The sequence below is a fragment of the Dromaius novaehollandiae genome, chromosome 3 (assembly GCF_036370855.1).
Source record: "Dromaius novaehollandiae isolate bDroNov1 chromosome 3, bDroNov1.hap1, whole genome shotgun sequence".
In the NCBI taxonomy this organism is placed as follows: Eukaryota; Metazoa; Chordata; class Aves; order Casuariiformes; family Dromaiidae; genus Dromaius; species Dromaius novaehollandiae.
In genome coordinates this window covers 65,032,188-65,048,954 of record NC_088100.1, presented here as the reverse complement: position 1 = coordinate 65,048,954, position 16,767 = coordinate 65,032,188, and the positions used below count along the sequence as shown (strand labels likewise).

The 16,767-nt window shown below is 39.5% G+C and overlaps 1 protein-coding gene across 5 annotated transcripts in view; it reads right to left on the bottom strand.

Moving 5' to 3' along the window:
* Positions 1-16,767, bottom strand: part of ARFGEF3 (ARFGEF family member 3) — a 101,498-nt gene that overhangs the window by 38,659 nt on the left and 46,072 nt on the right. For 4 of the 5 annotated variants that reach the window (XM_064509044.1, XM_064509045.1, XM_064509046.1 and 1 more), the window contains 8 exons: positions 16,660-16,738; positions 13,221-13,325; positions 10,110-10,434; positions 8,577-8,689; positions 6,910-7,820; positions 3,051-3,134; positions 1,697-1,863; positions 253-418 (listed from right to left, as the gene is read on the bottom strand). In XM_064509044.1, the coding sequence (XP_064365114.1) occupies positions 253-418; positions 1,697-1,863; positions 3,051-3,134; positions 6,910-7,820; positions 8,577-8,689; positions 10,110-10,434; positions 13,221-13,325; positions 16,660-16,738 (1,950 nt within the window). The remainder of the gene's footprint in view (positions 1-252; positions 419-1,696; positions 1,864-3,050; positions 3,135-6,909; positions 7,821-8,576; positions 8,690-10,109; positions 10,435-13,220; positions 13,326-16,659; positions 16,739-16,767) is intronic. The other variant, XM_026120707.2, reaches the window with a different exon arrangement.

The following is a 16,767-nucleotide window of genomic DNA, read 5'->3' as shown; positions in this document are numbered from 1 at the left end:
CTATTAAGTTTCAGGGTTTTTGTTTGTTATTAAACGCAGGCTTCAAAGGGTTCCTGTCCGATCCAGAACAAACACTTAAATACCTGCCATGGTTAAGTCTGATTCCTTCTTCACTGGTACTTTAGTGAAACACCACACATTGCATGATGATGTGCTTTTCTGTATGCAATGGAGTCAAGCCACATGTTATCATAGCTTGTTTTAGAAGTGTGCATTTGGAAGTTAGCCTTGCCACTACAACGTGGTACTGACCAGTCAGCATGGTTATAAGTGGAAGGCTGTGCTCTTCAGGGCTTCCCCAGTATCCAGCTTCCCCCAGCATGTTTCTTTCCAGTACCTGGTGGTACAGTTCTTCAACCCAGGTCTGGGAAAATACCATCAACACCCCACTGGACTGGACCTGCTTCATGAACTCCTTCTGCAGAGAAGCATAAAAGCCAGATATAAGAAGATAGTAAATTCTACAGAATGAGCCTCGGCCACCAGATCTACTCCTGAGCATAAGGGAGAGAGCAACAGTGCAAATGAAGCTATGCAAGAACAAGAATTAGTTTAGGATTAGGATGTGTCTATACAGTGGAGAATGACATGAACAAAGGAGCTTTCCCTTCTCTTTTCAGAGCTCATGCAAGATGCTAATCTTAATGGCAGTTTTTCCACAGTGACAATGGGGCACACTGATCTCTATTTCCAGAAGCTGGTGGTAGGATCTCAGCTCCAATAAAAAGAAGTGGTGACACCTAACTGTTTCCTGTTTGGCAATTAAGCCCTCTGCACGGGAAGGTCACCACAGATGAACTGGGATCCAGTGAAATATCGGAACTATTTTCAACAATAGTTAGTTTAGGCTCAGACCAGTTGTCCTCACACCCCTAGAGAAGATTTGGAGTTACAGATTTAGTCTTACAGCTGCTAAGGAGCACGCTGGAACTGATGATGCTGTTAAAAAACAATTGTTTCTGTTATCTGCTAGAAACTGAATTCTTTTATATGAGAAGCTCAGCAGTCATTATACATTTCAACAGACTTTTTTCTTATGTTTTTGATTTTTTTGTTCCACATCAATTTTTTATTTCCAGGAAAACTTTGAAATTACTCATCTTGGGCAACTTAGCTGAAGAGCACAGCTTCAATTTTTGTAACTCCTGCAGCTTTTGAAAATTTTTTTAAAAAGCCAAAGAAGTTGACAAACCCTAGGTGCTACAAAATTCATCAATTCATATAACTAAATCTTAATTATTTTTCATTCAGATTCTACTCAAACTTCTCATGTCTTCATCTGTATAAAGACAAACCTAGTATTAAGCAAGGAATTTGTCATTATGCTCCAAAGTGGTTGCAAGATGAAGGTATGTCACTTTGGTAACATGTGCCCTAAGAATACTCCCCGCATCAACTGATGCTAATGAAGATTTTTTCTGAAGATGCAGTACTCATCTAAATGACTGTTACCTTACTGATAATCAGCAAGCAGCATTCATTCCTCCCTGAACTACAGAGGAGCTATGTAATTCAGATGCACGACATTTATTATGCAAGATTCATAAGCAGCTTGGAGAATGCTTCATTTGCAATTATTATTTCTCCAGTTATGAAGGAGCATGAAAGACATTTATGTGTGGGCTGTTTTATGTGAAAGGAAGCAAAAGAATTTTTTTTTTTTTTGTTAACAGTTTTCCTGTATTCCCCAACTCACCAGCAACACAGGGGCTTGGGCAGGCTTCTTTCTGTAGTAGTCCGAGTTAGACAATTTTAGGTTGAGCAGCAGAGTGTAATGTGAGACCATGTAGAGACTGTCTGCATTCATCAGAGTCTGGAAGCTGAAATTTGGGTTTCCCTCAAATCCTGGTGAGTGCATCATACCTAACAAAAACACAGTGTGAGCTTTCATATTTTACATAGATGTTGCCTGAAAAAAAAACAGAAACTAACCCTAGCATTTCAGCAGCAACAGATTGCTAGAATGGTTAACGCATTGTTAGTCGAAGTGACTCTATTAAACGTATTGGAATAGGGCGTAGAAAAATAAATAGTCCATCTAGAATGCAGTGCTGCAAGGCAGAATGAACACTCCATCCACAGTCCAGCAAAGCAACATGATTAATTTTAAACACACACGGAGTCACAGGATTCAGTGAGATGGCTGCCAGGCTTAAAGCAAAGGGCAGGATACATCTGTGATGCTAACTGGAAAGGTGAGAATAGGCAGAGGCAAAGACTGTGTACTTATGTGAAACTGAGCATATAGTGCACCAGATGGTGCTAAAGAGGGACACAGGCCTTTTAACCTTCCAGTAAATCTGTTCCAGCTGAGTGAATTGCTGGATGGGGACCAGAGTGCTCAGCACCTTGCAGGATCAGGCTTTGACCACCATTAGGTGATGGCCTAGAGTTATGTGGATGAATATTTGGGGTCAAACTGGCTGGAACTTTTTACAAGTTCAAGCCCTGTTTAGTTCATGCAAGACCTGCTTTGCAGATACGCTGAGCACTCACAGCTCTGGCAGACGCATATTGCAATCTGTAAGTGCTCAGTACTCCTAAAAACAGTTTTTATGAAACTACCCCCTATAGCCATGCTCAGTGGCATGGTCCCTTCTTCCTAGGTGGATTGAACTGCACATACAATTCTCCTCTGAGTTAGCTGACCTACTGGTAGAAACACATAAATCAAGTAGGAGCAATACTGAATCCCTGTAGTTTGCGCCAAAAAAAACCCAGAAAACCCCAGAAATACTCGAAAACCCCCATGACCCACAATACTTCAGGGTTGTCATATCAATTGTGAAATAAATTTATAGAACATCAATTAAGGAAGATTAAGGAGTAAGATTTATCTTACAGGAACATTTGAAATGAAACAAAAACCAGCTTCTAAGGTTAGTTACATGGTAAAGTAAAGCTGTGTCAATTGTTAACTGCTGAAGTGGTTTCTTGTGAATATACTCCTCCCACCACAAAGCTCATGCCTGTTCTTAGACAAAATACAGCAAGCCATTAACATTAAAAAAAAGCCACACACAGAAAAAAAACACAAATGTTTTTCTTGCCTCGTGAGGGTTTGAAAGCTCTGTGCTGCTGCCTTCTTGGACTTTCCACTGACGTCACTTTGGGGGCGTGGATAAGGTGAATAACTGTTTGAGGGTGGATTTAGAAAGAGAATAACTGTTCCAGGGTGGGTCTAAAAAATACGTATCTGTTCAAGGGAGCTACCTGTGTGGAAGAGCGGTGATAGGGCTGGCCACGCACTGTATCCACACGGATTTCTGTGCGTTTGCGGTAGATTTTCTCATGGTGAATGTTAGCAGAAAATTCTTACCTAGTTTTAAAATCTTAACTATATGCTGAAATGTAAGCCTATGAGTAGGTCTAGTGACTCCTTCACCACTGAAGGTAAAAATATAACTTCACATTTTCCTGGATGGACATCATGATATTGAGAATATCTGATATCTAGAACATACTGATTTGAGGCCTGATATCTCTTAAATAGGTACCTCAGGAACTAGAATGGGCTAGAGGAATAAAAAACCCAGGGCAGAGATATATTTAAGGAAATGTGGACTAATTGCTTAAAAAAAAAATTAATTTTGCATTTAAAATATAAGAAAATTGTGCAACATCCTATACAATACTACTGCAATTAAAAAGGAAGTTTTACAATTGCACGTAAAAGTGCCTACTAGCATATGCAAATAGAGTATGCATTTGAACACTCAAAAGTGCGTGGAAAAATCTGGTCCCTAATTTCCTCTAAAATATGGGAAAAAAACCAATTTGCTCCAAGTACATTTGACAAATGCTCAGCTCTCAAAAAGCAGAAGAGTAGCTGATGTGTAAACTTGCATTAATGCTTAACAACATAAAAGCCTTGCCACCAAAAGCTACGGAGAAAAAATTGAAAAGAGGTACTAAAAACGTTTGCTATGACTATTCACACAACAGCAGGCAATTGTAAGAATTAACTCCTTGGTACTGTAATTCATGAGAATAGCTATGCCTGCATTAAGTGAATACTGGTTACCAACTTTAATTATAAAAATCTGCTAACTATAATGAAAAATGAGGTTAGCACACTGTCTTAACGGAGACAACAGTTCATTTAAGTTGGCAACGTCAAAGGAGATCTATGTAAACTGCAAACACTGTTTGGTACAAGTCAGGATAAAATTGAGAATTTTTAGATAACTCAATAACTTTTAGATAAAACATCACATTCCAGTGTCACTAAGGATTTTTTTGGCATTGTTTTTATCTAGCAACAAGTAAGGAGGAACTTTCTGAGGAAAAATTAAAACTTTAGTTAGGAAGATTTTGGGTTTTTTAATCAACTGACTGCAAAATCTTACTTTCCTGTAACTCTAGGTAGCTGACCTTGCTTTTTTTTTTTTTTTTTTTTTTTCCTCCTTTCCAGATTTCATCTGAGAACCATGCTGATATTCTTGTGCCAGGGACTCATATTCCTGCCTCCTTTCACTGTTTTTCAATCCTATGAATACATAATAGTGTTGCAACACTATTTAAAGACCTAGATTGTAGGAAAGACTATGAAATTATATGTTAATGCATTTTCCTCCAAAAAATGCAAGAAAAATTGTCAAAACAAAGCAGTTATATAAGGAATCTCAGCAGAAACAAAAATACTGTTTCTGTATTAGCTCGCCACAGAACTCCACTTGTTTCTTTTCTGAACTTGGTTCTTGACTGATATTCATATTTCCAAATATATTTTTCAGGACTGATGCATGAATAGATGTTATAGATATTAGGAGTAGGCCCAGTTCCTTTAACATAGTCACCTAATTTGTGTCCTGAATTTTTGGTGTCAATGAAGCAGTCCTGAAGTAAGCACTTAATGTTCCCTACACCGGCAAAACAGACCGGTGTCTAGCAAGGTCTCCAAGGGAAGTTCCTATCCTCAGACACATGTATTTCAACTTTATCAGGTGTCTCTCTACAAGTCTTCAGACTCACTCCTCTCTCACCTATGCAGGAACACAAGTTCTTACCTCAGGAGGGTTCATGGACTTTTGTTTAAGATCTGAGGTACAAGTTAAGTGACTGTTTTAGCTGGACTGGGTCCCATCACAGGTGTCCAGTTGAAACATGAACTGCCCAGATCTTGTGAGGATACAAAAATCACACCTCTGTAAGAGCTACATCTCTAGGAAAATATCAGGACACATCTTCCAGACTATTGTAATATGGTAAGTTGCTACCATACTTTTGCATGATTTCTTACTGATTGACATCTTCTAAAAATATTTGACCAAATCAGACTGGAAACATAGCGTATGTTCTCAAGTACAGAGTTAACCACAGAAACAGCCTTCTTAGGAATGCGAAGGCTCCTCCTCAACTCAGCAGTTTAAGTCCAAGACTGTGTACCTTTTTAAAAGAGATGTAAAATCAGAAATTATGGGCTTGTGGAGAAATGGAGCGATATCGTTCCATCTTTCTCACAGTCTTAGTCATTTAATTATCATAACAGTCTCTTAGCCTTAAGATCTAAAAGTCCAACACTTTAAAACATGCTAAGGAGATGTGACAGGCAAAGGGCTAAGATAGAAGAAGTGGTATGTTTGTTTATGTATGAGGGAACAGGCACACAAAAATTATACCTAGAATTCTAGCCCTAGTCTTCTGCCACAATCTCAAGATCATTCTTTCTTTTTCAGGAAAAAGAAATCCTCTGTGAGAGGTAGAATGCTTTTGAGCACCTAATTTAGAGTGCAATTAATATTAATATTCCCTTTAAGATATCTCCTTTCTGTGACAAAAAAGGCCATTGTGTTTCTTAAGAACACTGTCTAACATCTTCCTGAATCACAGCTTATTTGGGCAGTGTTTAAACTGTGAATATCAGAAGAATCAGCTTATTTGTGTGGTGTTAATAAGACATTTACCCAGCTTCATATATAAATTATGCTGTATGATGACAGGAGGCATCCCTTCTGACTCTGTATGAGTTTAATGTGTGTGATGAGAGAGCACAAATGAATGAAGCAATGAAAAGGAGTGATGGAAAAGGCAATTGTGGTAAATTAAGTTAAAGAAATAGAGAAATATATTTCAATGAGCATTTTCACCTTGGATATTCTCGGGAAAACAAAGGCCTTCTATAAATACATATATATATATATGTATATACACACACACACTTGTACACATTTTAAGTATGCTATCAACAGGACAAATCAGCCTTCAAATGGCCTTTTTTTTGTTCAATTGACAAAGTCAAGATCCCAAAGATTCTCAGCCAGAGAGAACTGCAAGTATTTAATCTCTTAAAAATGTGGGATTGTTAGCTATTTTCACTTGGTCTGAGCTTTGAACTTGCGATTTCCTGTCATAATCACTGGCAATATAGAAATAAATGAAAAGGAGGGGAGTCCCTCCTCTTTTCCTATCCTTTCAAGAGTTTATGGCTATGGGATTCTTTTTTGTCATCTTTGCAAGGCTTGGCACTACTAATAGTAATGTACTAAGCTACCTGAATCTCTTTTAAAACAGGTGATGCCAATCCCTCCCCAATCTTCTTGCTGGGAGGTGACCCCAACCTCTCCTTAATGACAGGACATGCAAAACTTCTCAAAAGATCTTCACAAACCGGTGAAGAGGTACCTCACTATAGAAAATTTGCCCTCTCTCTCCAAAACATGTATCTCTGAGGACATAATCCAGAGTCTATCAGAGTCAATGGACTGACATCCCTTTAGATTAGGGCATGCACGTTCATTTTGCTTCATCCTAAATGAAATTGGTACTGCTGTAGAGGAACTTGCTTTGTAAAGCATAAACCTCCTTATCCTGGATCTGTTCTCTGAGGATTAGCTCCTACAAGATAGGCTGTGTACAGTGCTGTTACAGTGTGCATTTTGGTTAGACAGTAAATATCTGCTTGCAAACCTGAGCAGAAGGTTGAAGAGAAGCTCTGCAGTGCTTCATCCACCTCCTCTATGCTGGGGAGAGCTATAAGCTGAGGAAGAAGAGCTTCAAGTGACTGAATAAACAGCCGTGCGCTGTGCTGATCTGCTTCCTGGTTTTTCAGCAATTTTAGAGAGAGAGCAGCAGTACGTAAGGACCTGTGACCTGGACAGTCCCGTGGTGTCTGCTCCTCATCAGCCAAGGAGCAATTGTCAGAGCCTATGTCTGAGACATCTGATCTGCCAGAGTCCTTCTCTGCTGCCATGGAATATTGGTCACATGAATCAAACTCAGTCCTAGAGAGGTCCTGGTCATCTACACTGAAGTTACTTTCACTGTATCTGGATCCATAGGACCGGGTCTTGCAGTCAACTGACAAAAAGTTTGTTATGTCCGGATAGACTATGGTGTGGCTTCTCTGAACAACATCTGGCTGGTCAATGGTTTCTGACTCCGCTTCTCTGTAATGAATCTCTTTGCTTTCGTGTGCAGCTGGAGATGGCAGTGAGTTTTTTTGACTTTCCAGATTATCCTCTGGAGTTGTCTGTCCCATATCCCCCTCTAAAGTGGTCTGACCGGTGTCTGTGGTAACACTAATGCTAATATCAGGACTCTTCTCATTTCCTGATTCCCAGGCAGGATGTTCTGAAGACAGGATGCGCCTCTGCCACCTGAAGTCAGCATCATTGATCTCCATAGAGTCTCTGCTCGTCTCAGTCCCATCCTTCAATTCTTCCAGGCGTTGGTGCAGCAGGTGTATCTGCTCCTCACTAAGACCCCTCCCTTGGCTTAGCTCATCTAATGCTCCAAGCAAGGCAAAGACGCAGGACACTGAAGCATAACATGCTTCAATACCACCTTTGATGCAAGCTTCTGTTATCCCATCCATGATACTACAATTAAAACAAACAGTTTTAAGTTATGCAGCCTCTTTCAACAGTGAGCCCACGTGGCTATCATCCAGCATCATCTCTCCATAACCAAGGGAAAAAAAAGAACAGAAGAGAAATTATCCAGTAAGAGTACTCCTGAGAAAAACAACTAGAATTGGAACACAGGATTACACCTCTCACGTGGATATGGCCATTCTGTAAGGGGAGTGGCAACCAGGGAAATAGCTACCATGCATTTGTAAGAGCATATACCATGTCTCCCTCTACAGACAAGTACTTGCACTGAAAAAAACAGCAACTCGGAAGCTAAAGTTAAAGCCATCCGTGCCTGAAAATCATCTTACCTATTAGATCTGAAATTTTTAAGAACTAAAAATACTACTTGCCCAATCTGTTAATGTTTAAGTTCTGGAGTAGCTCCTTTGACTTCATCTGGGAAATGTATTTCCGAATAAGCACACAGTTACCTGGTTGCAAGGTTAGGGCCCAAAAGCAAGAATTTGCAGCTGTAACCTGGCATATTTGGGTGTTTTGGTAAGCTTCACTAGGAAGTTATCTACACCACTAAAAACAAGCTCAGACTGACTACAAACCAGTAATAGTTTTTATCCCTCTTCCATTTTCACAGCTTATTTAACCAGGTAGATACCCTGGCTCTGAATTTGGGTATGGTTCTGAAGATACAGCTGTTTAAGTGTCAAGATGGGCACTGGTTTAAGCGAGAAAAGGAGGAAGAAAGGAGGGAACAAAGCGTACAGTTTGAGAAGATCCAGATGGGATTTCCTTTTGGAAATTGACCTCTTCCTGGATTCTGGCTCAGAGGAGCAGGGCCCTGCCAAATCACAAAGCCTCCGAGGACTTCCAAGTATCTGAAAGAAAAGGAAACAAGTTACTGGGGAGTGATCTAAGCATTGTTCAAACACATTAAATGAGTCATAGGTTTGTCAAGTCCTGGAACCTGAGGTACCAGCACAGTAAATTCTCACAGGAAAGGAAAACAGCACACTAATGATCTGCTCAATGCATTAAAGCTACCTTACCTCTTTTTAAAAGCAGAAAGGGAGACCAAAAAAAAAAAAAAAAAAGAAGCCTGCATACACAACATGAATTACATACAGAATGTTCCCCACTTTCTCCAACATTTTTGACTGAAATGTGTTTCAACTGATCCTAAGTGCAAGGCAATCTTAGTGCCTGAACATAGGGCAAGAATCTTGCATTACATTACATACCGAAGGAGGCCCTTCTGTTGAGTCACCACCCAGCTACAAAACGCTAGAATTGGACACAGAGATGCAAAGTGATTCTTTCCAACTCAGTCTGCTGGGTGGTAAGTCCTGTTAATGCCCAGCAGGAAATACAAGGAGAAAGAAGAGGGTTAAGGAGCAGAAGGAGGCAATAGATATATCCTCCAGGAAACAACCTTAGTCTGAGCTTTGTCTAAAACTTAAACTGTTACAAAGGCTGTCATGTTGCTACTGTTTAGAAGCAGAGGAAGGTAAGCCCTAAGATGACTCTGAGTTCAGGCAGTAACCCAGTGGGGGCTGTGTGCTATTAAGAGAGATCTTCAGACATACAACAACCTGTGCATGTACAAGACAAAACACAAATCCTCTAAAGGAGGCCACTGTTCCTACAAACAACGTAAGCTGCCTTGCATTACATAACATGAGAAGAAAGCTGCACGTGTGAAACAGAAGACCCCATGATGTCAGCTGCTGCTCAGAGAAGTCCCACAGTTCTAGTGCTGTCACCGGAACTGGGCGAGAGGCCAGAACAGACTGGACTTGGCTGTTCAAGACATTGGCACCTTCCTTGTGGCTATTCTAATAAACCTTAAGAAAACTGTATTTGAAAAACCTGGTGCACAATCAAAGCATATATTGAGCTTAACATCCAGAATACTACACTGTGAAAATGAGTGACTCCTTCTAGCAAGAACAGGGAGTAGGGAAAGATGCCAAAGAAACTGAAAACAGGATCACTACACTGTATGTCACCCAAAAAAGCAGTCATGACTCAGTGCTAAGATCTGCTCCATGCAGTACCACTGCATGAACACTAACAGAGTTGCCATAGCAGCTGGCGTGACAGAGACAAATATAGCTATTATGTCTTTGTAAAAACTATTTGTCAGAGTGGCTTCGATGTAACAGCTGTGCTCAGAAAGGGGGATTTCAACATCCCTAGTGCTAAGGTACAGAAATGGGTATGCACATCTCAGCAATATTTACTGTTAAGTGAATGTTTTGCTTTACTTGCCTGGATTTGCACCTGCGATTATCCTACCTCTTTCATAATCTTGATGGCTTCTATTCGGTGCTGAGGTGGTGGATAAAGCAGTATCCGATGATAGAGAGACTGCAGCACAGGCTTCATGGATTCCACTGACCCCACCAGTCGAACCAGTTCTGCTGCAATGTAATATATGGTCCGTGCAACGGGCCCACTAAGGGCAGGTGCTGTGGATGAACAACCAGAACCCCGGCCGTGATCAGAGACCCCCGAGGAAGGTGAATCAGCCTCGAGACAGATACTACTGTGGGCAGAGGTGATAGTTTTGTCATGGATTGGATTTCCCAGGATTACTACTAGGGCTGGACACAGTTGCTTCCTGAGAAAAAGAGAAAAAGCAGCAGATGGTAACTGGAAAAAAACACCTCACAGGAACAGCTCGAAAATAGCCTGCAGTTAAATGAGATATAAGCTTCTTGTTTTAATGATCAGTCAACAACAGTAGCTATATAGAGCAACACACTATGCCAGGCTTTTTTAATCTCCCAAGCATCAGCATATTAGTATGTATGGAAATACTTTTGGATGCTTTTTAAACATGGTACTGATATGCAAGCACCATACTGCCCTCTACTTTACAGGATAGCATGTCTGCTTCTTTCATTGGCTGCAAGCTATCATAAAGTACAAACTCTACATTTTTACTGCCAGGTGTTTCTTCTTCTCTTTCAACTTGTGAGTTTTAAAAAAATGATCAAATAAAAGACAATCTCTACTGACTAGAAGGCCTGATGTTCCATCATTCAACTGCACAAAGCATATATTTCAGTAAGCACTCCTGGTTGCGAGCCTCAGTTTTGCTGGCTTTCAAGAACATAATTAAAGCCCTTGACAGTAACTCAAAGTGTGCAGTGTAACTCCTCATACGCCGCTGTGCACTAAACACACTGTCCTTTCTTAAACTGTCATTGAACAGGAACATTCAAGTTAAGTGATTCCATTCCAGCTCGTCACTCCTCCTCACCAGTACGGTGGAAGCAGAGCCAAAACCAACTCAGCACTTTGCTCCATTAGCTGTTATTTCATCTTTGCCCTCCTGCACTTGCCATCTTATTTTAGCCCACAAGACTCTAATTTTAAAAGGCCAAGTGCTGCATGGTAATGCAATCTCAACTTTGATCTTCATCTGTATCTCTCAGGCTTTCAAATGGCACCTAGAACAAGCACCCAAAAACAAGTAATGCCTCAGCAGAAAAAGCAACGCATCCTTTTAGGTAAGCACCTCTTATTTTCTCAAGATTTTCATGTCAATCCAGAATTTTCATTGCTTCTCTTAAAGCGCTTGCCAAAACAGCCAGGAATCCTGAAGTCACAGTAAGAAAGACAGCTTCTAATCTGACATTGGATAATGACCGAGTCGGTTTATTTTCCCAGTCAAGTACACTTGAAAACATATGAATTCACTTCTTAAGAAAGATGCCTGCCTGGTTACACTGAAAAACAAGGGTGTTTATCAGAACAAGTATAAACACAGGTTGCAACAACAACATGTTCCCCACACACCTTATTCCCACCAAAGTGCCTCACTACCCAACTATGGAGAACACAGTCAGAAAAACACAGAGTGTTTGGTGTCTGTCTTCTGTCTGCTCCCTTCTTCATCTTCTGCTGAGGACCAACTAGAGTTGTATGCGTGTAGGCAATAGCTCCTTAAAGAACAAAGACGATTATCAGTCTGTTTCACAGCATCATCAGACAGCTAATAGATTAGTGTGTACTTATACATGCTATAAATTAAAAATGTAATTTTGAATGTCAACTGTTTCATGTCTTCCTTGGGTTTTTTTCACCTTCATCTTATGCATGTAGCTTGAGGAGGTATATTCTTTGGCAGCCGTGCTTGTTTAAGAAGTCCTGCCTCTAACGGCTTGCCCCTATGATACACTTGTACCAGTATAAACATCTGTAGATTTACAGTGTAAGCTGGACCATCATACTAATGCAAACGTAAAATAAAACAGAAAGGATTTTCTTTTAACCCAGACCATTTCAGTGACCTTGGTTACAGGCTGGCCTCAGAAACAGTCAAATAAGCATGAAGGGGTGGATGAAATTCGAGGGCAGAAGCTTTTCAAATGGGTTTGCCATAAAGGAGAGAATTCTGTGACTATGCTCCTATATTACAGCTCTGTATTACAGAGGCCTCAGCACAGGGTCCCCGTGCAATGCCAACAAGTGTTATTAACCTGGGGAACCTCTTACTGCTGCTGCCAGTGAGCATCAACTTCTCTGATTTTCTCAGAATGGCAAGGGAAGCAATAGCTACCCCTGCATCTTCCATCCTGAGAAATGGGCTTGAGTCAAACACTTCTATTTCAAAATCACAGGATAAAAGCACAAGAAACACATTTGCAGTTAACAGTCACATATCCCTTTTCTTAACACAACTGCCCGCCAAGATCATAGGATGGCCCTCCTCACTTTGCATGGACTGGAAGGAGCTGTATGTTAATTACATTTTTGCTTTATCACTATGAGTCAACTATCCGCATGCTACAAAAAAAACACTATTGCAAAAAAGAAAGAGTGATAAGGATTATTTCAGCTGCTCTGAGGTGATGGTAACCAAACAGTCTAGAGGTAGAAGCAAACACTAAAGAAGTGAAGTTCTTCTGGTGAAGTGTATTAAAAGGAGTATTTCTTGATAAAGTGGAAGCACTATCAAGATCACATAGCCTGAGTCCTTACATAATGCAGGTCATAAGCATTTCTGGTCTCCAGCACATCATTTTACAGTAATCCAGCTTATCATCCTGTATTACTGCATTAAACCAGTAATGATCTCAACAGCACTCTCCTAAAGTAAGCAGTATATTTGTGTGTTTAACGCCACATACAATTTGGAACTATTGCAGAAAGTATAAGAGGTTATCTGTAAGGCCCTGTTCTGACTAAATACATTAGACTCCATGACAGTGATAACTTACTATAGGATTTAATGTGCCAGCTGAACACGATCAGCTGAACAATCTTACACAAAGCATGGAATGAATTGATAGTAGATAAACTGTGAGTTCCCCTCATACTGGTGATTTATTACAGCTTTGTTTGCATGGGAGGCAGGGAAAGTCCTGAACACTTCTGTCACTCTTCAGATGTACTCACCATATCAGATCAGTGAATCCTTTGTGCTGGTGCATGCTGGGAGAGGAGCTATTTAACATGGAGAGGATGCACTCCAAGTAAAGAAGCTGAAGTTGTCGATTGTCACTGGCAAAGAGAAAAAACGCTATTCATGTCACATTGAAATAAAGATTATTTAATTTTTTAAAAGAACTACATTAGTTCACTTGAAAATTATACTGCAATTTATATCCCTGACTTGTCTTGCATCTGCCTATGGATTTCCAGTGGTGTGATCACATGTATCATCTTGTTCATTTCATACTGATCACATGCAGTGATCTACTACTATTTAAAGGTAATAAAAATAGATTTAGTTCATCAAATTTAAAAGTGGGGAATAAAGAAAGAAGTATATGTGAAAGAAGAGGAAGAAGAAAATAGAGATGATTATTCAAATTCAGTCTGAAAACTTGAGGAAGAAGGAACTCTTAGGCAGAGGAAAAGGAGATACCAGAGGATTTGGGGATTTAAGATAGCTTCCTAGTCCCTTCAGGCAAACTGAAGGGCATTAGGACACTCTTTTCTGCTTTCTTGATGACAGTCAAAATGGCCAAAAGTCAATGTCTACAGGTAGAAAGTTGCACGATCACAAGGCTACCTTTGGGGCTTTGCCAGTTACTCTATCAAACTCATGAACAACAAAGTGAGCTTCTGGAGAAAGAACATGAAAGATAGTGTGGACACTCTGAATCAATGTACTTGTTCACATACAATGTACTTGTATCGATTTTCAGAATTAGCTGAAGGATTCAGGTGACAAGTCAGTCTGATGTCCGCCTAACGAAGGTAGCTCCCCATTCCAATAGCACTCATATTCTGTTTTTCATTTCTAAAAAGACTAGGATTTTTCCATTCTTATTTGGTCCCAGATGAAGGCTGGAAGAATATATTTGCTGATGTATGATGGTAGGTAAAGAAAACCAAAAAGAACAGATTTATCTTAGCTGAAACTAAGGAATGAGAAATCTCTGCTTTTCCAATTGCCTGTTGTTCACCTAGCTGAATTTTCCTCCAAGTAGAACAGTGTCTGTTTCACATGCCACATGGAAAACTATGAATCCTGAGTTAGGTTCCTAATTCTATGATACGGAGGATTAAAAGTGCTGACCTATATCTTTTTTAAAAGTGAAAGCTTTTTCCTCACAACTGTCCATACCTATCTGGAAAGAGATGCACACATTCCAGATACAATTGCTTTCTTTTCTGATAGCATTTCATATATGCCTTAATGTATATTATCAACATGTTGCAGCTGATAGCTGCATAAGGATGCACAGGACATCCTGCACTCATAGATTGTTTTGATCCCACTTACCACCAAAACATTCTCCTGCAGGTAAGAAGTTCATGTATAATGGACTAATACATTGCACTCCTGCACACCTCAGTGTAGCTGTTCTGTTCACATCACTACTAGTGCAAATTCCAGAGTCACTAGGATTCCTGCACTCCTGAGACAAAGTGCATCTCCCTGCACTCATCCCACTTTAGAAGAGGGAGTTAAAGTAATCATCAAACTAAGAGATTAGAACAGGCAGTATAACGTATCAAAACCTCACTTCATCGACCCAGAGGGGTTCATGAAATAAAGGCTCTTCATTCCTTCCTTCCCTTGGAAACTCATGGAGTTAATTTCTTCAACAAGCCATTCTAATTAAATTTATTTTCCTCAGATTCAATTAGAATCCTTCACTATGTTTTGCTGTTAATTAGAGACCCAAACAATCTAGGTGCATAATTACAAGCATGCAGTAAATCATGGTTTGTGAGTATTTTCAAGTCTTATGAATCTCTCATTGTGCTTTACCTAGAGCATGCTTCGATCTGCTCTAATTCAGTACAGTTTCATGGGAAACTGGGATTGCAGATAATTTTTTAAAGCTTTTGAAGTGATTTTGAGAGATCCTGTCAGGTAGTTTAGTTTTGGCATTTCATATCCAGTATTTGAAAATGGTTATCATTTTGTGGACAATACTTATCAGATGATGGCTGTTTACAGCTTCATACACAGGCAAAATTCCAGTTTGATACAAAGAACAAATGTTTCATCTCTTTTCCCCGCTTGCTATTTTTAGACATACACTTTTGCAGATCTCTTACTGTTACCCTGTAACTTTGTACACAGTTCCAAAAACATTCCTTTAGAAGATTCAGAAACATGCTTTTGTTATCCCAAAATGCTACTGATCTTAATGAATTTGGATATTGATTAAGCAATGCTCTAATTAGGGACACTCATGGGAGAAAAATCTATCAAGGAATCACACAAAAAGATGCACTTGCAGTCTTTGGCTCTGGTAGTTCTTAAGCCATAGTTTTCCTGAATATGGTAGAACATATAAAAGGAAGTAACAGTTTATGTGTGTTCTGTATTTCTCCCCTTTCCCTGAATCCATGATAGGCTGCCGTCAGAGGCATCCTTGAGTCTGTCATAGGTCTGTCACATAGGCTACTATCAGAGATGTACTGAACCCAGTGGTCCAACCAAAGAGACAATCTCCTGCTACAAATAAAACAGCTTCAGATCACCTTTCTCACTACCATTCAGGTGATACTCTTTGCAATGAGCAATAGCAGTGTTATATCTTAATTTACAGATACAGAAATAATGTTGTCAAGTAGGAACTTGTCTTTCCCTTAAAATCTTCAAATTATTTCTAGCTTGCTATATTTACACTTCTGAAATAGTATTTTTTATTGTTTTTGGTAAGTTTTTCTGCTCCCTGCCACTTAGGGTTTTTTCTGTCTCATTTCTTAATAGACCGTTAGTAGAGCTATGCTAAAATATCACAGGGAATAATTCTTAAACTTACAAGCAGCTACTGTTAGAGCACTGGCCAACAAGAGACTGTAGTATTCTGATGCAATTTAACACCCAGTAGGGTGCATATAATAATGGCAACTTAAAAGTTAAGTTCATGCATTTGCAAATAGTTAGAGTATTTGATATTCCTAAATTTAAGGAATGTTTTGGTAATGCAAATTATTTCAATCTGATAAATGCTGCCTTTCTAAGAACAACATATTAATTCATTCTGCATATTAAGTATTTCTATTATATTTTCCCATGTCTCTTTTAAATATTCTTCCTTCTACAGTGACGGCTTTCATGACACCTAGCAAGACAGAAAAGAAAACTCCTTTTACAAGTATTTTGCTGCTCTATGGAAGTTACTTAGAGATTATTCTGATTAATTGAAGGCTCTTTAAAGCTAAACAGTGCACACAGAAAGTAAACTTGTTTTTCATTTTAAATGGGGATTAAATGAATGCATCGTGAACACAGCTTCTTTGATAAGCACTTCATATGAGGATAGTTTTGCTCCATGATCCCAGAACTAGTACAGCACAATCACATATGTCAGTGAAACTCCCAATCCCAGATAACAAATTCAAATTATAAACTGAAATAACTCACTTTATGACAGCCTGGAGCTTCTCACAGAGCACAGTGAGGACAGATACAACATCATCACTAAGAGACTCGGCTGAGGTACCTCCAAAAGGACAAAGATCAGTGGTATTA